Source organism: Festucalex cinctus, chromosome 20 (assembly GCF_051991245.1).
Source record: "Festucalex cinctus isolate MCC-2025b chromosome 20, RoL_Fcin_1.0, whole genome shotgun sequence".
Lineage (NCBI taxonomy): Eukaryota > Metazoa > Chordata > Actinopteri > Syngnathiformes > Syngnathidae > Festucalex > Festucalex cinctus.
The window spans coordinates 3,835,533-3,858,101 of NC_135430.1; the positions used below are offsets into that span (position 1 = coordinate 3,835,533).

The following is a 22,569-nucleotide window of genomic DNA, read 5'->3' on the forward strand; positions in this document are numbered from 1 at the left end:
CAAATTGCAAAATGTGTTTTTAAAGGTACTAATTGTACATGAAAAATAATGAAAGTATCAAATTAATTCTAGACAAAATATTAACTTTTTATTGCTATAATGGGCAAAACAAGTGAAGTATCTCTTTAAAGTCACAAATTTATGATTTTTTTTTTTCTCGGAATATTGCCCCGCCCTCTTAAAAAAATTATATATATATACATATATATATATATATATATATATATATATATATACACGCGGCCCTAATACACCGTCCTATCAAACCACCAAGGATAAACATCTTTTCAATGTTTCTTTTTTTTTTTGTCCTCTTGGTCAAATGACGTGGCTGTAAAGGTTTATTTATTCGAGTTTTGCCACCCAAAAGTACTTGTTACACCTTGTGAAGAAATGTCCAAGTTTGTTTAAACATATTTCCGAATTGTGAAGAAATTTCCCCTCCTCGCACTTACAGTGCCACCTGCAGGATTTCACAACTCAAGTCACATTTGACGTCTGTCTATTTCTATGTACTTCTTTTTTGTTTTCTTTTTTTTTTTTTTTTATTGAAATGAGCAGTGTGTGGCCGCAGTCCTTCTAATTACGATGTTCGGCCATTGTTTGCAGACTTGCACTTTGGCGGTTTTGGCGGTGCTGCATGCGGTCCCTTTAAATCCGGAGGAAGCCAGGCTCGCGCACGCACGCCGCGGAGTCGAACCTCGCGCGCGTGCACGACGGCCATGCACGTTATGATCGAGGCGGGGGCAGGACGACAACAGCTGCTTGCCATTTAGGACACTTCCACGACTTTTTTTTTTTTTTTTTTTTACTGTGAGCTTTCTTTCTCTCCACTATTCTGCAATGGAGACTTGTTGCGCGCATGCGCAGACAAAGGGGAAAGGGAGTTTGAGTGAGGGAGGATGTAGACGTCGCGCCGAGCACCGCTGGAAGGAGAAGAAGAAGAAGGAGAAGAGGCTGAAGGCGAGGCGTCCACATCTGGATTAACTATTTTGGACTTTTTCAATCTCTCCGCTCGTCTTTTTTTGCTGCTCGAGTATGTGTCGTTTCAAATGGGTGCCAACAACGGAAAACTGTATGGAAGCGAGGGTGAGTGCTTTCTTGAAGAATACTTATTTTATTTTTTGGCTGCGTGTGCCTGAAATGACTAAAATTGCAGTTGGAGCAAGAAAGCAGGCATAGGCGCCACATGACAACATCTTTCATTGTTGGAAAGTCACTCCAAAGCAAAGAAAAAAAGAAGAAAAAAAAAAGCCCATTTAGCTACCAAGTACAACTCAACTGTGCTATTTTGCTACTTGAATGTCAACGAAAATGCATTGACAGCCAGACTTTGGAGGACGTGCTATGATATGATAATCATCCAACAGGTGAAAAGGAGATGGAACCCTTGAGCCACACAATCCATTTAGAGCTGTCACATTTAAGTACTCGATTATCAAATTAATCGACAACTATGTGAATCATCGAGTAATTATTTGGAGCCATTTTTTTCCATGTAAAATTGTCCAAATCCAGTAATTGTTGACTCATTTGTGTAGTCCTTTCATGAAAGTTTAACTTTAAGACATTTGCAAACATCTGTTTTTACTTTGGAAAACGATGAGCGGACCAGCGGTATCATAGTACAACATCAATCTCCCCCCTTTTTTTTAATCACTATACAGATATGAAGTACAAAATAAACAATCGCTGGTTAATAAACAGTAGGGGTGTTGAAAAAAATTGATTTGCTAATATATCGTGATATTACAGCGCACAATTCTCGTATTGATTCAATATGCGGCCAAATCGGTTTAAACATCAATTTTTGATGGAAATATTCAACAAGACGTCTAACCCCGGGTTTTCACCGGATGCGGTTGCGGTGCGGTTGCGGTGCGGTCCGGCGACGCAAGCAATTAGATTCCATTCATTCGAATGGTGCAGTTTACACCGCTTGCGGGTGCGTTGCATGTCGACTGCGGAAGGCCTGCGGCGTGCCGCAAGCCTTCCGCAAGGATAGACCTATTTTCTATTTTTGCCGGACGCCGCAGCGGTAGGCCTCCGGCAAATGGCAAGCTAGCACAAAACACATCGAGCGGGACAGGAAGACCGAGGCAGTTTCAAAATAAATTTCCGGTTACCTTTCAGAATAAAACACTCGCCAGCTCCTATTTCGCAAGTTTTTCAGCAAAACGTGACGTGGGCGTCGCCGGGCCATGTGCTCATTCACGGTTTAGACACCAGCGAACATGGACGAGGAGAGGTTTATATTGGAGGTGGAAAACCACAAAATAATATATGACACGGCACATCCTTTTTATAAGGACTGTAATGTATTGTGAGTTTGATGTTCGCGATTGCTTGTTGTGCCCGTCTCGCTTGCCGTACTGAGCGGCAGCCGGACGGGGAAGACAGAAATAAAGAGTGGACCCGCACTGACCCGACTCTCGTTATTAATATACTTTACAAGGACAACCAAAAAAAGGATGCTGCATGGAATCTCATAGCAGAAGAAGAAGAAAAAGTTAAATCAAAAGAAGTCCACCTCTCGTTGTGAAATGCCACATGATCGCGCGCGCACGGTCCCGCGAGACACGTTGAGAAGTGGGCGGCGACGGAGCTGCCGGACCGCAGCTGTGCGGAGCCGGTGTGGATTGACAAAAAAAATTGACCCGTCCGGAGCACGCAGTCAAGACGCACCGCACCGCAACCGCACCGCAACCGCATCCAGTGAAAACCCTGCCCCGGATTTTCACCGGATGCGGTTGCGGTGCGGTTGCGGTGCGGTGCGTCTTGAATGCGTGCTCCGGACGGGTCAATTTTTTTTGTCAATCCACACCGGCTCCGCACAGCTGCGGTCCGGCAGCTCCGTCCGACAAACATACAGAAAGTCTGTGCTCAACAGAGAAGCAGAAAGAGAGGTGGACTTCTTTTGATTTAACCTTTTCTTCTTCTTCTGCTATGAGATTCCATGCAGCATCCTTTTTTTGGTTGTCCTTGTAAAGTATATTAATAACGAGAGTCGGGTCAGTGCGGGTCCACTCTTTATTTCTGTCTTCCGCGTCCGGCTGCCGCTCAGTACGGCAAGCGAGACGGGCACAACAAGCAATCGCGAACATCAAACTCACAATACATTACAGTCCTTATAAAAAGGATGTGCCGTGTCATATATTATTTTGTGGTTTTCCACCTCCAATATAAACCTCTCCTCGTCCATGTTCGCTGGTGTCTAAACCGCGAATGAGCACATGGCCCGGCGATGCCCACGTCACGTTTTGCTGAAAAACTTGCGAAATAGGAGCTGGCGAGTGTTTTATTCTGAAAGGTAACGGGAAATTTATTTTGAAACTGCCTCGGTCTTCCTGTCCCGCTCGATGTGTTTTGTGCTAGCTTGCCATTTGCCGGAGGCCTACCGCTGCGGCGTCCGGCAAAAATAGAAAATAGGTCTATCCTTGCGGAAGGCTTGCGGCACGCCGCAGGCCTTCCGCAGTCGACACGCAACGCACCCGCAAGCGGTGTAAACTGCACCATTCGAATGAATGGAATCTAATTGCTTGCGTCGCCGGACCGCACCGCAACCGCATCCGGTGAAAACCCGGGGTAAACCCGGGGTTAGGGTTCACACGTTAAGCATGGAAAAATGTTACAATAATCACATTTTATTTCAATGCTGTTCAAGCATGAAACTGTTGTGTGCTGAGAGGGTGGATTCCAAAGCGCAGACACAAATAAGCTTTTTACTATTTATTCACAGAACTTGACTAAACAAAACACAACCAGAATGCATCGAGAATCACGAGCTCCTTGAGCTGCAGAGAAGCACAGAGTACAGCAAGTAATAATCCGGCAACCACACACATTTCTCAGACACTTATATTGACAGTCAATCAATCTCATTGGTTGTGGCTAGACATAGTATGACTTGGAATTCTCTGATTGGCTGTTGACCCAGCAACGCGACCAAAGATTCTTGACATCACATAACATCACATAACATTTAAGATTCTTTACACCACATAATATAACATCACATAGCCTAAAATTAGTTGCAACTCCTTCATGACTCGAGACAAGACCCAAACATCACTGCTTCATGACTCGAGTCATGACAGAAACAACCTGTTTAATACAGTAGCTCACGGCGGTTATAAGCCTAAAGTACATCTTCATACAAATCTTACACAGTACATGTACAAGCTTATTGATTAGTATTTTCTAAATTTGAGTAAAAAGAAAAAAATTGCAATAATCGACATATAGTTTTATATTGAGATTAATCGGTATCAAATCGTGAACTATAAATCGTGATACTGATCCAATCGCCAGATACTAGTCAATTCACACTAGGGCTGCACAATATATCGAAAAAAATATCGATATCATGATATTGGCCCATGCAATATGCATATCACAAAGACATGCAATAAGTTTCATATGGAATTTGATTCTTCTATCTGAATTTGACCAGTCAGCCACTAAATCAAATGTGCACCACCATCCAATAGTTGAACATTATTGAGAGGTAATTACAATTAATTAAGAAGTTTTTCAGTGTGCTTATTTTGCTGCATGAATAAATGTCATTCTTTCATTAGATCATAAAAATGTCATTTCTTTAGGTTCATGTTAAAAATTGCAATAATATCGATATCGCTATATTCAGCAACTATATCGCATATCGCATGATTTTCCAATATCGTGCAGCCCTAATTCACACCCCAAATACACAGTAATCAGGGAAAAAAATGCTTTTGTAACGTACTTTAATGCAACATTCAAATGGATCCCATTCGCCTATTAATCGATTGAATAATCTATAGACTAATCGATTAAAAAAGATTGGATAGTGACAGCACGAATCAATTTTTGACTGCACTTTAATCTGCCATTGAAAAATGAAAGTGCCACATTTGTCACCAAAACAATGGGAGAGCGCGTAGCCATTTACTGCACAATATTCTTTTATGCCTTATGGTCGATTTTGATGACTTGGTTAGGGTCTGTTCACATTCTGGGAAATTTTTGTATCACATGACTTTGAGGAAAGGAAAAGACTGGAAGCATACTCGCTTCAAGCAAGTACAGTCGAACATCGAACAGAATAGAATTCTACATTGCTTCAATTAATCAACAATCAAGTCAATTAGCTTAATCCTAGCATATCATGTGAAATTCCTTCAACAGGCTAACAGAAATGAGTTGAAGCAACTGATTCTTGAACACTGCGAATGCGGGTTCAAAGGTCGCCAGCGACTCCTTTCCATCTTGATAAGAGACGATTCCTGACATTTTTGTGGTTTGAACGGACGCCACATGCGAAAAAACCAGCAGAGGATTTGAATCCCTTCATCCCTGCAAACGACAGGCAGGCAAGCAGCTGTCGCTCTCCAAATGTTTTTGCACGTGTGCACGACTGGCAGATGCGGATTCACGTCTCCATTCAACGCACACGACTTTTTACACACCGCCTCATGTCAGATCACTTTCAGGAAATGAAAAGTTCTCCAAATGGGAGGCAAAGCAAGCTTATTTTATTTAACGGAAAATCATGAAAAAAAACTTTCAACTCAAATTCAAAAAACCATTTCGGTAACAATATAAAATTTATGTTTACAAAACTAAATCCAACTTATAATGATAGCAACAATGTCCTTCATTTTAGTCTTTGGTAATGAATTGAATGCATGAGCCTTTGGGGATGATTTTTAATGTGATTTGAAGTCCATTTATTTTGATATGAACCGGAATAAGGACATTTGAAAGTGTGTCACACACAAGTGACGTCATCGAGCAGCAGCCAATAGAAGAGCACAAAAAGATGACGTCGCTCTAAAACTAAAACTAATAAAAACTAACAGAACAACCGAGGAAACTAATCAAAACACTCACTTAAAATAAAATAAAATACTCAGATCGAACTAAAATTAAAACTTCCAAATCGAAAATAAGCCTGTTTGGGCCGCGTCGCCATTTTGTCCTCCGTGTGTTGATACAAGAGAACTTTCTCCATCTTGCAGATAAACAGAGTGAAAGTGCCTCACCTAAATGGAATGCAGCCCAAATCGAGGGAGCCACTTGAAACTTTTTGTTTTTTTTTGTTTTGGATGTTGTGATAAGTCCAATCTCCTCACACTCCCATTCCAGAAGAGCGATACAATCTCACAACTTGAAATGTGTCAGCCTCACCTCTCCGCGTTATCATTTACTCCCCCAAAACGTCCACCCGCGTTATTCCTGTCCACCCGGCCCAAATGTTTGGATAAATAACATTCCATCGTGATCCCGTCCTAAAGTCAATAGCGGCGGAGCAAAAGATTGGAAGTCATGATGTTGAAAAATAACAGCACTGCCACACCGTGTTCCGACCGATATTTGTGAGATACCGCAACCTTTCTCCAAACCAGCCTCCTCCTTTCAACGAAGGACACACGCAACAATCGGTCTGTCACCAATCGGCAAAGCCGCAAGCTCCCAGCAGGCCGGAGAAAAGTCATACAGGGCCAAATATTAGAAAGATTAAAAAAAATTAAAAAAAATAAATAAAAGTTTTCTCGTTGCATCATTTGTGCTTGGATGTGACAAAAAAAAAAAGTCGGCGTAGCAGATGTTCCTTGCTCAGTGATGTCACCGACAGATGCAGTTCATCATGTCAACACCTTTTTGTCTTCTTGAGCTCATAAGCAAACATTTTTGACAGTCAATAACGCAAACTACGTAAACTACCACAGTTCCTTTAGTTTTGATTGCTGTCAAATTTGACTTCTGTCAACCAATTAATTTACCTGACTTGGTCCCGTCAAGAGAAGGCCACATTTGCATATGAAAGCAAGTCGCTTGCTGGGTTTGCTTTGCTTTGCTTCAGGGCTCAGTCGTGGGACGAATCTCTCCGGCCTGCCGTGCCGGGTTGAGAGGCGCGCACTCCGTGTCAGGAAAGCCACAGGGCTGCATTTATGTTCCCGCCAGAGGAATGAAAGCGCCATAAACAACAAGCCAACAGACAGACAGACAGACAGTCACCGTGGTGGACAAGTCTTCTTGTCCATGCCATTGAAGAGCTCCACCTAAATCTTCACTTTACAAGCTTAGCTCAAAAGTGGTGGCAAAACAAGTACAAGCACAGACACTTGTATTAAAAAAAAAGAAAAAAAAAAAAAGATTGATTTCCCACTCAATAAGTGAAAAATATACAAAAGTAGAGTTTGCAGTTGAAAAACTGCGAGGAAGATCTGACCAAAAAGCATGTGATTATGAAAGTGCGTAGTCTTGATAGTCACAGACGGTACATATCCAGCTTTAGCCATGCTAGCAACACTAAGCTAGCATTAGCACTGTAAACAAGCAGACATAAGCCACAACAACCACATTTGTCGTGTGGGTGATGTATTTGAAATGCAGTGCTACTATAACTTTGAAGATTTCATATTTGCAAACGTACCTGTCGAACATAACGCCCAATTCACACTGACTACGGAACGGACTTGGTGCGTTTTCCGCATGGCATCCGTACGGATGCCGCAAGAATACAACGCATTCAAGTCTGCGTGTCAATTCACACCAGTTGCAGTGCGGTTCGGAACGGATGCGGTGATGCGGAAGGTTTCCGCTAGCGTTCTATTGTTTTCCGGATTCCGCATGCGGATTTTCATGAAGCTGAAGAAATGACACGAGCCGGACAGGAAGTCTGAATCAAGGTAAATCGGGTATACTTCAAAAATAAAACCGTTTGCGAACTCATTTTTTGGGGAAGGGAAGCTAGCTAACATAGCATGACCGAGTCGTCGAGACATTTAAGAGACAAAAAAACGAGGTCAGAATATATTAAACATGACAAAATAACACTATTTAAACACAAAACATACTTACCCATGGTAGAAGAGCCACGGTCCAAAAAGCATATCGATGTAACAGACAAGTGTGACGATTGTTTACAAATAGGAGTCTCTATATACACAATTGTTATCAACTCAACTCCCCAGCGTGAACCCCCATCATCTTGTGGTCTGGCGGCTGCACATTTCCGGACACGCAACACACGCGATGTGAATTGCAATCCGTGCGGATGCCGTACGGAAAAGGCTCCGCGTCCGTTCCTCAGGTAGTGTGACTTAACTTGACTTGGCCTGCCCTTTGCATTTGCTAGTCTAAGGGCCAGTTGTTGGGAAACATGGAACAGACTGTTGTAGTTTTTTTAAGTTTCAGAAAAGCTTGTGAAGAACCAAAGTAAGGTCAGCATGAGGCCACAGGGGTCTAGTGTACCGTATTTTCCGCACTATAAGACGCAACGCATTATAAGGCGCACATTCAATGAATGGCATATTTTAAAATTTTTTCCACATATAAGGCGCACCTCATTATAAGACGCACCTTCAATGAATGACATTTTAAAACTTTTTCCATATATAAGCCGCTACAGTAGAGGCTGGGGTTACATTATGCATCCATTAGATGGTGCTGTGCTAAAGGGAATGTCAACAAAACTTTATTAATAGATTACAAACCAGCTTTCTGACAACTTCATTCACTCCCAAAATGAATAAACAGCTGTTTTATTATTTTCTCTGAGGTAAAGTATTAGTATTAGCTATAGCGATCCAAGATGGCGGGATCTTCTGCGCATGCGCGTCACCGATCGTGCAGGGTCACCGATAGCATCTTGACAGCGAGACCTGTTACGGCTCAATATTGATCCATATATAAGGCGCATGGTCAGATTTTGAAAAAATTGAAGGCTTTTAGGTGCGCCTTATAGTGCGGAAGGGGGTACATTTCGACATAGATTTGCACTTGACAGGGACTTTAAGGGCAGTAACAAAGTCATTCCCACCACTACAAGCTCCGAGCTGTAAATTCCAAAGGCCATGATGTGAAGCACTTGCATTTGGCAGACGAGCGCAGTGTCAAATGTACCACAATCTTCGTTTTGCAAACAGATTGATTGCTGGTGAGGATGTCCGAAAGGCATTTAAGCGTTTGTTTCTGCTTCCAAGTATCAAAACGGCCGCCAAGCCGCCGCGACATAGGTGTCACCAAAGCGATAAAAGACGACGCGAGCCGAAAGGACTTTGTCATCCTCAAGCTGTCACTGTGCTCTGCTTCCTCTGCAGGCAAAGGGAGCTCCAGCATCTCGTCTGACATAAGTTCCAGCACCGATCACACGCCCACCAAAGCTCCCAAGAATGCGACTCCCAGCGAAGGTAAAGCATCTGGTGCTCATTAAACCCCCACTCCCCTCTCTTCTTCTGCTTCTTATTTTTGTCTCCTCCCACCGGCCCTCTTCACTCCTCATCCACATTTCGCGCTGCCTATTTTTGGAGAGGAACTTGGATGTTCCTGGGATGACCCTCATTCAAACTCAAATTCACAGGAATTTGTTACAAGTCGGCCTTCAGGAGGAAGACTCAGTAGATTCAAAAGGGAACAAAAGGTCAATATCACAGACACTGAATGGTCACTGCTGCTTTTCTCAGGGTTATCACTCCAACTTCCTTCCACATTCCAAAAACATGCTGGTTAAGATTCATTGAATACTCGAAATCATGGTTGTGTTCAACCTACGGCCCCGGGAGCCATTTGCAGCCTGTCCTCCATCGGTCAATCAATCATATCACAAAGAAGTGCCTTCGTTGTCCTGATCAAAATCACTGATCATCACCACCAAAGTGGAGCAGTAAAGTCAAAGTCTGGGGTCTATTCAGTGGCTAAAAAGTCTCTTAAAACGTGTTTCCTTCTTTTGATACTTTTTTTTTTGTTCTCCATTGGTTATATGTGATTTTAGCATATCCCACAAACAGCTCTGCCATATACATGATGTGTTCATTAATGGTTAAATCAGGGGTCACTCATGGGTACAAGATGTCCCCCATGGACAACATGGGTAACCCACAGGACCAAATGGTCACCTTACAAAGATGCAGTATTTTTGCTGATTTTCACCGATCAGGGGTTTTTGTGGAACATAAACAGGGTTTGACTCTACTTGTGGATGTGTCCATGGGGAGATTCTGGTCCGTCAACATTTAGCGAAGGATTCAGGAGCCCCTGAGTTATGACTGAAAGTGTTATTTCGTTCTCCACGCTAAGTAGCAGTAATGACATGGTTTGCAACCACCGCCGCCGCAGTCCAGCACCCCCTCACTCCCCCTCCTTGTTCAGAACATACACACATACATGTAGTGTTCCACATGCACGCACACATGCAGATTACACAGTCATCGCCCACCCAGTCCTGTGGTCCACTAAAAAAACTCATCAGGAAGCCGTCTGGGCCCTTTCCTCGCCACACACACAGTTTTCAGCTCTTCTACCTTGTGGATTTAGCTGTCACCTTTACTTCATGGCAAGTTGTTTGTTTATGGTGTTGGAGTTCACGTCGGTTGGTACAATCAGCGCTAATGTACCCAACGAAGATTTTTATGAGGCTCCAAGGTAACGGGTTTTTCCCTTTCTATGTCCAGAAAAGGTTCAGGTATGTTCCCACCCTAAGCAGTACCATTTGGTATCTTGTCTTTGCACCGCGGAAAGGGTCTCAAAGAATGGGAAAGGAACCGAATGTTGACTTGCTTTTCTTCATTATGGCAGAACTCCCAGCAGATCATGCGATACACAGTACATATTGGTGTATGGTTTCATGTGTGGGTCTGGAACATATCCTCTGTGATAAATGGGTGTTCACCGTATCTGATGGCATTGGGCTGAGTCGCCTGTACTGGGGGAAAAAAAAAAAATCTGTGGATGGAAGGCGTTATGGTCCAAATATGTTGAAAATGCAACTTTTCATGGTTTCATCTCAAGTCTGCACATCCCTTCATGTTGACTGAGCTTCTGAGCATGACAAATATCTTGGTGGAGTGGAACTTAACGCACATTGCATATTGCGTGGCATGTGGCTGTTATAGAAGGACGACCATTGCCAGGTGACGAGTACCTGCTTGAACCTGTAGAGTTTTAGTCAAACTCTCGACTTTATTTATCACCATAATTATTCATCATAGTATTGGCAGTCGTCCAACTGCTAGTAGAGTAACATGACTTTTGGATATTAATTATGCACCCACAATATTACTGCTCTACCATGATACTCATTTTGGTACCACTTTCACATGATGTGCTTGTGTTTTGTCCTGATTTGATTTGGCACCGGGTAATGCAGTCATGACCCAGTTCATTTGACAGGGAGGGAATGACAACAGGCACTAAAGAGTTTTCCCATTTTCAAATGTGGTTCAAGCACATGGAAGGTGTCAAACTATTTACATTCGAAAACATTTTCACATTGTCTGTGTGATTTTCACAAATAACGAGTGGTTCTGGAATGCACAATGAACGGGGATCGACTGCACAGTCAATGTGAATTTTGGTTACCAATGAAGGATTAGAAGGAATGGTGCTGTCGACTCTCAATTTCAAGCCACATAATAATGCCCATCATTCCGAGAATTAGCTTCTAAAATGTTGTTGGAAAGTCTGCGTCCAGAGAACGCAGAGAGCAAATGAAAGCCAAAGTTATTTTCCCTCAAGATTTTCTCCCATCAGCTGTCCTCGCTGCCATTTGGGAAGTCAGAGCACAGAAGAGAGAGGAAGGAAAACCAAGTTGTTTTAGTGAAGGAAGAGGTGGAGGAGGAGCAAGAGGTTGTTTTGTAGTTTCATTTTTCAGAGGGCTCTCTGACGGACGGAAGCTGGGAAAGACGCCTCTCATGCTGCAATTCTCGCAGGCCTCTTGGAAGATTTGGCCTGTGGAGGGAGCACCTGTGTCGTTTTGGCTGCTATGGACTCTTCGCCCCCACCAACCAACTACATAGCATGTGTTCAGGACAAACCAGGAGACATTTGTCCTAGTTGTCAGGGTAGTTTTTGCCCCAATCTTTGATTGACAGCCCTGGCTTGACGACACGACAGAAGCTTCATCTTGTAATTAGCTTAACACACATTTCCCCAAACAAATGTTTACGAGTTGAATGCATATCAAATCTTTTTACAGCCCCGCCAGAACCACCGCGGGGTTGTAATTAGGCGCAGTGGTGCCGGGAGCAAAGTGCTAGCATGTCATTACCTCCGCCGAAGAGGTTATGTCTCTGGTGCCATTTGTCTGTCTCGCTGAGCAAATACGGCACCAGCATGATTTCCTAGCGAGGGCACGAGCGGTGACATCACACACTCAAGAAGAGACTTTTCGTGAAGATCCGTGTCAACAGGCCATCAGGACAGGGCATGTTTTTGCAAGCGCGGTCATTTGCTAGAGCAGAGGTTGGACGCATCCAACATGGAAAGTTGCGGGACGTGGCAACAGTGACACTGGACCTTTTGAGATCTTTTTTTGAGGTGACAAAGCACTTTTTCTTCAGGCCTAATCTTTGAGGTTGAACGAGTGTGAGAATTGTTGTGGTCCAGATGAAGGTCGGCCACGGGAGGCGCACGGAGCAGAGCAGTCTGTTTCCTGTCCGAGTGCCGGCATTCTTACAGCCACAGCGGCGCCTATTGTCCTCCGACTTGTGCTGTGACGTAAGCGCTTCCTGGAGCGATAGCACAGCCGCCACACTGCATACTAACTTCTACTTCCACGTATTCAATGAAAAACCAAGGCAGGCCTTCTTCTCCTTGGTGTTTTCTTTCACCGGCTTCGCGAAATGTGCGTTTTGCTCGTCTTTCACAAAACGTGACGTTTTCACACTTGGGGTGAAAATGACTAATTGAATATCATGAGATCCATCTAACACGCCCTGTACAGGACAACAGTTTAACCTGATCAATTTGTTATAATCGTGAACCTTTTTTTCCCTTCTCACCTCCTATTGGAACGGAAGTTTTATTTTTGAATGTGCAGAAACAGAAAGTACATTTTTGTACACAGAAGTGAAGGCTCCCCAGACGTGCAAATGCAAAAGGTTAGAAAGGTAAGATACTTAGCCCAGTTGAAAGTGATAAAGAATAGTGTATTTAAGATTTATATTTGTGATTAGGTTTTTGAGTGTCATTTATGATGCCTTAAGTCTATGGAGCTAAATGTTCCAAGTCAAGTTGTATGGTGGTTTTGTGTGTTTTGCTTTCTAGCTCTTATGCTCTAAGACCGTGTTTGTATTGCGGTCATAAAAGATGACAAGAAAAGCACAAGTAAAGCAAAAAGAGCGCCACCTTGACCCTTGTCAAGACCGTGCATGTCACCGGTTCACCGCTGGAAGTCATTGTCAGTCAGGTGTTTTCCTCCCAAGTCCTGTCGGTGGTGATAATTCTCATCACAAAGCGGTAAACACCTGAGGCAAGATAAGCCGTGTCTGCGTCGATTGCGTATCCCATTTGTCAAAAAAATCCTGCTGGATCTCCAGCAAAGTGAAATGGTTTCTTAGTTGGTCGAGGCATGACCCCTCCAGTTATTGGAGAGAAAACTTCCCACCTGGCGCTTTTGCACTTGGCGGAGGTCTTGAAAGCGGCTCTGTCTACTCCACTGGGCTGGACGGGCCTGAAAAGGATCCCTGCAGTTTGAGTTTGTAGCCGCCTGCCCGCGCACTTGCCTCCATAGCTCTGCTAAAGTCTGCAGACACTGCTGCCAATTTATCTTCCTTCCTTTTCCTCTTACTTCTTTTATAACCGCCACAAGCAATTCCATCAAAACCCGGTGCTTCTTTAAAGTGATCCAAAAAAAATAGAAACTATTTCAACATCTTTTCTTCAGGTGTTACAAGGTACAAACATTGATTTGAGATTTGACAGAGTCTACTTGACAAGGACTCTTTTGTTTGATTCCGTTAACGTGACAGTTCAAAGTTTCTGAAGGAAGCTGTGCAAATGTACCGGTTCAAACACCTGGACAGTTCCAAACTCCCTCGAGACAGTTTGAATCTTTCAATTCTCACCATTTTCCTTCCACTGGAAAAACATGAAGAAGCCATTGCAAAATAAAACATTTCAACAAATGAGAGGACTTCAAAATCGTGTCTGAATGTTGCGCTTTCGTCACCATCATCAAATACTGTGTGACCTGATTCAAAAAAACAACAAAAAAACAAAAACAAAAACAAAAAAACTAAGAGTTCAAGTTCCTTTCCACTTCAATGCAAATTTGTTGGCATGGAATGTTTTGCTTTTTCCAGAGCTGCCTTTATGTAGCATGTATTCTTGTGGGCAGTGTTGATGGGGGAGTTTGAAACTGGAAACAATCAAGAGCGGATTCCCACCAAATTAGCGGAGTCTCCCACAGAAGCTTGTCTGTGACAATTTCACGGAATTAAAAAAAAAACAAAAAAAACAAAAATCCATTGAGGAATGTGGGACAGGCTATTAATACATTTTGATAAGATCTGTAGTTTATAATTTTATTTCAACAATTATGAAAATGATGACTCTGGAAAATGATGAGGACTTTAAGGGTTCAAATCCAAATTTGCAGCTGCTCTTCTTCACTGATCACCCTGATTGATTGATTGATTGATTGATTGACTAACACCAGACGAGACCCCGCGTATCAAAGCCCCATCCAGATGTTTGATGCTAATTGGATCCTGCTGCCCCTCGCTGCTGTGGATCCCATTTGGGTATTAGTGGCAAATGATTTCAGCCCAAGCATGCTTTGCTGTGGCTGCACGCGCATTGCAAATGCATGCGAGCGGCCATTTTCATTCCAGCTGCCGCTGCCGCATCCAAAGGTAAAGAGCAGATGTTTGACTCGTTCTCCTCTGATTTCCTGCGGGCTGTTGAGCGCTCCAGCATGTGCGCAAACACGTCAGTTTGTTTTTTTTGTCGCACGCGTGGATTCCATCCCGTTTATTCATGAATGAAGTCAACGTCCTCTCGGTCACATCACATGTTCTTCATCAGGAGTTGTTATGGAGACGAAAAAGTGTTGCAGTGCAAACTTGCGTTCATCCTTTTTGGGCTTGGTTTCATTGACATGCAATATGTAGCCACGGACCTGAAAATCCAAAGAACTTCATATGAGAGTCTCCCATTTGCCGATTTTCCAGGACCGTGTTTGAAAGTGACCCGAGCACATTTGGACGTGAGATTTCAGGCTCATGCGAGATGTTTGAAACGGTAGCCTCGATCCAATCAGGTGTGTTGTTCCACAAGAGTCTGCGGATGTCATCAGACTCGGAGATGCAGTCCGGGTCTGGAAAAGCCATCTGTCGCCGTCCCGCTGACAATATGGACACACAAATCCACATCGGGGCCAGCGTGGCGTCCATTTGTCAGGCCAACGCTGACACGCGGCGTACAACCCGGCTGACAGACGGCATGGCGGTCGCAAGGTGCTCGCTCGCGTCTCCAATCATCTCCTTCATAGCCCAAATGGCAAATGACCTGAGCGTAAACCACGCCCACGTGACCTAGTCAACCAATCAAGACGCAAGACGTCATATCTGCGCCGGCACGCGAGTTATGCTACGGACAAACAAAGCGATCCAGCTCCCGGTGTTGCATTGCGTGGATAGAAATCAAATCTATAGAAAATGGTTACTTGTGTAAGACAGATAGCCGTTACCCTGATCGACTGGAAGAAGGTGTCCGGTTTATTCCGTTAACTAAACCTAACTAAACAACTATGAAAAATGTTTGCGCTGGATCAAACTTTGCACACGACAAGTCGAATCCCTCCAAAATGAGCAGAAACCACTATGTCAAGGTCATGTTCACCATTGTTGTTCTTAGCCAAAGGCTAAAAAAGCGTTTTCCTTACGGCAGCTGTACGGACGCCGCAAGAATAGAGAGCATTGTTGTCTGCGTGTCAATTCGCACCAGCTGCGGTGCGTCTGCGTTGCGGAACGGATGCGGCGATGCGGAAAGTTTTCCGCAAAGCGTTCTATTGTTTCCGGATGCCGCATGCAGATTTTCATGAAGCTGAAGAAGTGACACGAGCTGGACAGGAAGTCGAGGATCTCGCATCAAGGTAAATCCGGTATATTTCAAAGTAAAACAGTTTGCGAACTAGTTTTTTTTTGGGAAGCAAGCTAGCTAACTACATAGCGTGACATGAGTCGGACATTGAAGACATAAAAATGAGCTCAGAATAAATGAAACATGACAAAGTAACACTATTTAAACACAAAATGTACTGACCTATGGGTAGAAGTCCCAGAAATAACGTCCAAAAAACAATGTGACAACAGGCAAGTGTGGCTATTGTTTACAAATAAGACTTTATATACACGGCTCTTATATCACGTGAACTCAACTCTCCAGCGTGAACCCCCGTCATCTTGTGATCTGGCAGCTGCACGTTTCCGGACACGCCACTTACGCGGTGTGAATTGCAGTCCGTGCAGCCGCCATACGGAAAACGCACCGTTCCGCAGACATTGTGAATTGGGCGTAAAACAGATAGCCGTTATCCCGATAGACTGGAAGGAGGTGTCTGGTTTATTCTGTTCAGTAAACCCTCACACAACTACGAAAAATGTTTGCGCTGAATCAAAGTCGAATCCCTCCAAAATGAGCAGAAACTACTATGTCTGCACTTAGGTAATTTTCTTCATTGTTGTTTTTAGCCAAAGGCTAACTACAGCTCCGGGTAGCTAACTCGCCACTTGTTTGTTGACTTACTATAAATGCCAACAGAGCATTGAAACTATGAGGTAATATAAATTCATTCTTATCCTGCTTGACGGGAACAATGTCCAAAAACTTGGGTTTTGCCAACAATAGGTCGAAATGAGTGAGGCGACTCAGTCTTCTTATGACTTCTGCTGCAGCACACAGCCGTGTGTAGTTATCTCCTTTGTTTTGGGGCAAAATTGCATGGTGAGGGAGTGAAGATCCATCCAAGCCATCCATTTTCTTGACCGCTTATTCCTCACAAGGGTCGCGGGGGGTGCTGGCGATTATCTCAGCTGGCTCTGGGCAGTAGGCGGGGGACACCCTGGACTGGTTGCCAGCCAATCGCAGGGCACACAGAGACGAACAACCATCCACACTCACAAGCACACCTAGGGACAATTCGGAGCGCCCTATTAACCTGCCATGCATGTCTTTGGAATGTGGGAGGAGACCGGAGTACCCGGGGAAGACCCACGCGTGCACGGGGAGAACATGCAAACTCCACCCAGGAAGGCCGGAGCCTGGACTCAAACCCGAGTCTTCAGAACTGGGAGGCGGACGTGCTAACCACTCGAACACCGTGCCGCCGGGAGTGAAGATACCCTTCACTAAAGAAATGAATATCAGCATCCTGAAAATACCTGAGCGAGAAATCACAAGGAAGATTTGAAGAACTTTTGCCATGACTGTGAATGCACTTCAGCTCATCTCGACCACTAAATGTCCGAGGGCACTTCTTGTTGCATTTTGTGGGCGGGGAGGGGCTTTGTCTTTGGTGGTCAAGGAACACGCCAGGAATTTCTTTCCAGCGATGGGAACCACACGTGACGCGGAAGACTTGCTTGACTTGTGTTTTGCGGTCTCATTCAGGTTTGGAGTCCAGCACAAGGACGCTGAGGACGCCCAGCCCGGGCCTCAGGTCGTCGTCCCTTTCGTCTCCGGCGCTGTCCAGCAACGGCCATGACAGCAACTCCACGTCGTCGTCCTCGTCGGCCGCCGCCTCCGAGACGGTGGCCGTGGTCCACCCCCAGCCGGGCGGCCGCGGCCGGCCCTTCAAGGGCCACTCGCCCACCGACCTCCTGCCCGACGGCATCCTACTGCAGATCTTCTCACACCTGTCCACCAACCAACTGTGCCGCAGCGCCCGCGTATGCCGGCGCTGGTACAACCTGGCGTGGGACCCGCGGCTGTGGCGCAGCGTGCGGCTGGCCGGCGAGCTGTTGCACGCCGACCGCGCCCTGCGCGTGCTGACCCAGCGCTTGTGCCAGGACACGCCCAACGTGTGCCTGACGCTGGAGACGGTGGTGGCGAGCGGCTGCAAGCGTCTCACTGATCGCGGGCTGCACACGCTGGCCCAGTGCTGCCCCGAACTGCGCCGCTTGGAGGTGGCTGGCTGCTATAACGTCTCCAACGAGGCCGTCTTCGAGGTGGTGTCGCGGTGTCCCAACTTGGAGCACCTGGACCTCTCAGGTAGTCCACATTCAACACGTTCAATACTCGACGTCTGTCTTGACCGTCATCCCTCCATGATATTCACATGTTGCGGTCCTGCTAGTTTGTAGATTTTTCTACAGGTACACCGTTCACAATTTTCCGGCCAATCACCAATAACCGATCTTTTAAAAAGTCTGACCTGCCGATCCCAATTTTTTTTCTTTACAAGCAGCGTGTACCTTCAGTGTTCCAATCTTATTTTATTGGAAAACATTGAACAGTATCGGCGAAATAATACAAATGGGTTGTTTTAACTGCACATGAAGTAGTTCTCTCAAATAAAAATGAAAATCCTATTAGTCATCTCAGCAGAAGAGGACAGTGGCTGACTTTTTCACACCTCTGAGGACGGAGATGAGATTGGTGGAAAAGATTGGTTTATTACCATCCGCCATTTTGGTTGTTGACTTTCGACGCAAACACTGTGAAAAACCAACTCGGATATATCCAACGATCCTCGAATGCAGCATTATGCCAGCCCTGTGTTTTATTGCGATTGTGCGCAAGCGATAACGAAAGCGTAGACTGAGCAGCATCTCACTTGCGCCCACTGCAGGCTGCTCCAAGGTGACGTGCATCAGCCTGATGGAGGAGGCGTCGCTGCAGCTGCCGTCGTCCCTGCCGCCGCCGCACGGCCAGCGGATCTCCATCCGCTACCTGGACCTGAGCGACTGCTCGAGCCTGGAGGATGAGGGCCTGCGTGTGATCGCCGCGCACTGCCCGCGCCTCACGCACCTCTACCTGCGGCGCTGCGCCCGCCTGAGTGACGAGGCGCTGCGCCAGCTGGCCCTGCACTGCCCGTCGGTGCGTGAGCTGAGCCTGAGCGACTGCCGCCTGCTGGGCGACTTCGGCCTGCGCGAGGTGGCCCGCCTGGAGGGCTGCCTGCGCTACCTGAGCGTGGCGCACTGCGCCCGCGTGACCGACGTGGGCGTGCGCTACGTGGCGCGCTACTGCCCCAAGCTGCGCTACCTCAACGCCCGCGGCTGCGAGGGCCTGACGGACCACGGCCTGGGCCACCTGGCGCGCGGCTGTCCCAAGCTCAGGTCGCTGGACGCCGGCAAGTGCCCGCTGGTGTCGGACGGCGGGCTGGAGCAGCTGGCGCTGGGCTGCGCCGACCTGCGCCGCGTCAGCCTAAGGGCGTGCGAGAGCGTGACGGGGCGGGGCCTGCGGGCGCTGGCCGCCAACTGCCGACAGCTGCGCCTGCTCAACGTGCAGGAGTGCGAGGTGTCGCCCGAGGCCCTGCGCTTCGTGCGGCGCCACTGCCGCCGCTGCGTCATCGAGCACACCAACCCCGCCTTCTATTGACAAACGGGGCTAAAGCACGCCTCCGCCGAATGTGTTCAATGGAATAGACACCCTTGCAATTGGCGCCTTGAGATACAAGTGACCCCGCTGACATTTTGTGCCTCAATTTGCGAGTATGAATTTGTCGGTGAACGTCGCACAAACGCGTGTGCTCAGCTACATTGCTAGTAGAGGTAGACTGATATGGTTTTTTCAGGGCCAACGGCAATTATTACTCGTAGGGGTGTGAATTGCCTGGCAATTCGATTCATAGGTCACGATTCGATTCCGATAAATCACGATTTGAATCTATAAGTCGATTATTGCAATTTTTTTCTACCAAATTTAGAAAATAATAATCAATAAACTTGTGCATGTACACTGTAAGATTTGTATGAAAACGTATTATTTATTTATCTGAAACTTATCAGTCTTATTAGTCTTATAACTGTGAGCCACTGTATTTACCAAACAATCTGTTGCAATCCGTTTAATGTTTGAACAGCATTGAAATCAAATATAAAGGCTTTATGTTTCATGAATATAACATTCTTCCATGCTTAAGGTTTGAACCCTAACCCTAAGTAAGCCTATTTGTTGAATAATTCCATAAAAAAAAAAATTGTGTTTAATTAAATATCGATTTGGCCACATATCAAATCAATTTCAGAATTGCGAGCAGGAATATTACAATATATTGCCGAATCGATTATTTTTTTTAACACCCCTAATTATTAGTCATCGATGCCGATAACCAATATTTGAAGTAGGGTTGCACGATATTGGAAAATCATACAATATAGTTGCTGAATATAGCAATATCGATATTATTGTGATATTTAACATGTACCTCAGGAAGGGACATTTTTATGATTTAATGAAAGAATGACATTTTTCATGCAGCAAACTAAGCAAACTCAATATATTCTTAGTTAATTAATTGTAATTACATCTCGATAATGTTCAACTATTGGATGGCGGTGCACATTTTAGTTAGCGGCTGACTGGACAAATTCAAGATAAAAACATAAAATTCCATATGAAACTTATTGCATGTCTGCGATATGCACATTGCATGGGCCTATATCATGATATCGATATTTTTTCAATACAGGTATATTGTGCAGCCCTAATTTGAACCCGATATTCATTTTTCAGTCAAAAGTGAATATTGGCATCATTTTATTTTTAAATACAAAAATGCCAATCTTGACTCTGTTGTCATTTCTTAAAGCATGTTTATTGAATATTTTTTCAGACTTTTCAAAATGAAGATTTTTTTTTAATCTTAGACAATTGACATCCTTTTAAATTTCTAACAAAACGTTCAGTGAGCTCACAAGGTTATCAGTAGGTCTTAAAAAGTTAAATGGCAACATAAGCAAGTAAAGGCTATAGCCTCTCTATAGTTTTCTCCAGTAAAAAAAAAAAAAAAAAAAAAAAAAAAAATGCCCAAAATTGAAAATACCTTAAAAATCGTAAAAGTTCACATTTCTTTGTTTTAATGTCAAACAAAAACAAAAACAAATGTTTCAGAAGGTTCTCAGTGTCAGTAGCATCTCTTATAAAGTTCACTGAAAAGCTAAATAAATAGCTTAGTTTGAAATGGCTTTAAGATTGACCTTATATCAGCCGGCAGATTTGAAAAAAAAAGCCGATACCGATATCCGTCAAAATGCCCAATATCGCTGCCGATAATTGCAGGCCAATTATCCGTCTCTCTCTAATTGCTAACCCACGGTGTTATGGTCAGTGGTTGCAGCTGCAGAGTTTGTCCGACCATTCCACCTCAAAGGAGCAATTCTGCGGATATTGTCAAGATTGCCATCTAGTGGTGTGGAGTCAGAAACACATTGGTATGTCACATTTATGCTCCCATCTCAAGCCAAGTGACGGCTCATATTTCAAGGCACTTATATCTCAAGGCGCCAGGTGAGCTCCATTTGCTTACCCGGATGTCCAACTTGTGCATGTGCGTTATTTCATGAGCACAGTTGCATTTTTCCACTCTTGTCGTGTTGTAAGGGCCTGCAGGGTGTCCCTCCCTAAAGTTATTTTTAGTAACACAATGTTTCTCATCTTTCCAACAGTCACAAAAAGACATGGGAATTATTTATTTGTGGAACTTTTTCACCTTCAAATACATGACATGACCGTTTAAAGTGAATTCAAGTCAATATATAACCATCATCTGGAGCTGGAAGCACTTAAATGATTGGAGATGTTACAACTTTTAATTGGGCCAAATTATGATCATATTCTGTTTTATTGCTGCAACATGTACAGTATTTATGCACTTATTGAAAAAATGTTGGCCACCTTGTACAAAAACATCACATTTTTGTGACAGAAAACTTTTGTAAATGATTGTGTCTTGGAATAAGCAATCTTCAGCTTGCAACAGGACTATTTATAATGCAACACGTGCTCCTCTACAGTACAATTCATATGCAATCACAACGTGAGGCAATGTGACAATCAACGTGCAATTAATGCCAATAAAGTCCACGAATGCTTTGGTAAGCACGCACTTTATTTCACAGTAGTCCATCCAATATTCGCACTTTGACCATATTTTTCAAGTGTCTGAGAACCGTTTGCACCATTGTGAGCAGCAACAGTATCACCCCCATCCAACACCTGAGTTCATAATAAATGACATGTCCTCTTCAAAGAATCTCATTATGTCAGTAGTTTTTTTTTTTTTTTGGCCCGTTTAGAGTGAACAAGACAAAAACTTTCTTTTTCATGAGCTGTGTACGCAATATATTTTATGCCAGGGCGGGTCCTTCTTTCATGTGGCTGAGGAAGAAGTGAGATAAATATATTTCAAAGATATTCACACTTTGCAAATAAGACTCTGGTGGAAATTAGTGTTAATTTGAAAGGGGAAAGCAAATTTATAAAAATATGTTTGTTGTATGTGCCCTAAGCTCGGCGGCCATTTTGCCACTTGCTGTCGACTGAAAGTGACGACCAATCATGGCTCAACTGTTTTCGTTAGCTGGCTTGACTTCCGCTTTAAAATATAATTACACTTGTTGTTGTTGTTGTCCATCCATCCATCCATTTTCTTGACCGCTTATTCCTCACAAGGGTCGCGGGGGCTGCTGGCGCCTATCTCAGCTGGCTCTGGGCAGTAGGCAGGGGACACCCTGGACTGGTTGCCAACCAATCGCAGGGCACACAGAGACGAACAACCATCCACACTCACACGCACACCTAGGGACAATTCGGAGCGCCCAATTAACCTGCCATGCATGTCTTTGGAATGTGGGAGGA

The 22,569-nt window shown here is 44.6% G+C and overlaps 2 protein-coding genes across 2 annotated transcripts in view; both read left to right on the forward strand.

Moving 5' to 3' along the window:
- Positions 1 to 1,707, forward strand: part of med1l (mediator complex subunit 1-like) — a 32,225-nt gene extending 30,518 nt beyond the window's left edge. Inside the window, exon 17 of the mRNA XM_077508501.1 lies at positions 610 to 1,707. The gene's annotated coding sequence lies outside the window, so the exon portion shown is untranslated. The remainder of the gene's footprint in view (positions 1 to 609) is intronic.
- Positions 947 to 21,922, forward strand: LOC144009039 (F-box/LRR-repeat protein 7). Its single transcript, XM_077508502.1, has 4 exons — positions 947 to 1,089; positions 9,090 to 9,179; positions 17,380 to 17,979; positions 18,560 to 21,922. The coding sequence occupies exons 1-4, from the start codon at positions 1,053 to 1,055 to the stop codon at positions 19,306 to 19,308; spliced, it is 1,476 nt and encodes a 491-aa protein (XP_077364628.1). The 5' UTR covers positions 947 to 1,052; the 3' UTR covers positions 19,309 to 21,922.
- Positions 21,923 to 22,569: the final 647 nt, after the last annotated feature.

Excerpts from the sequence above, each read along its gene's own strand:
- LOC144009039 (XM_077508502.1), top strand. The coding sequence starts at position 1,053 with ATGGGTGCCAACAACGGAAAACTGTATGGAAGCGAGG. Across the intron at positions 1,090-9,089 it reads AAAACTGTATGGAAGCGAGG|GCAAAGGGAGCTCCAGCATC; the intron begins GTGAGTGCTTTC and ends CTTCCTCTGCAG. Across the intron at positions 9,180-17,379 it reads GAATGCGACTCCCAGCGAAG|GTTTGGAGTCCAGCACAAGG; the intron begins GTAAAGCATCTG and ends GGTCTCATTCAG.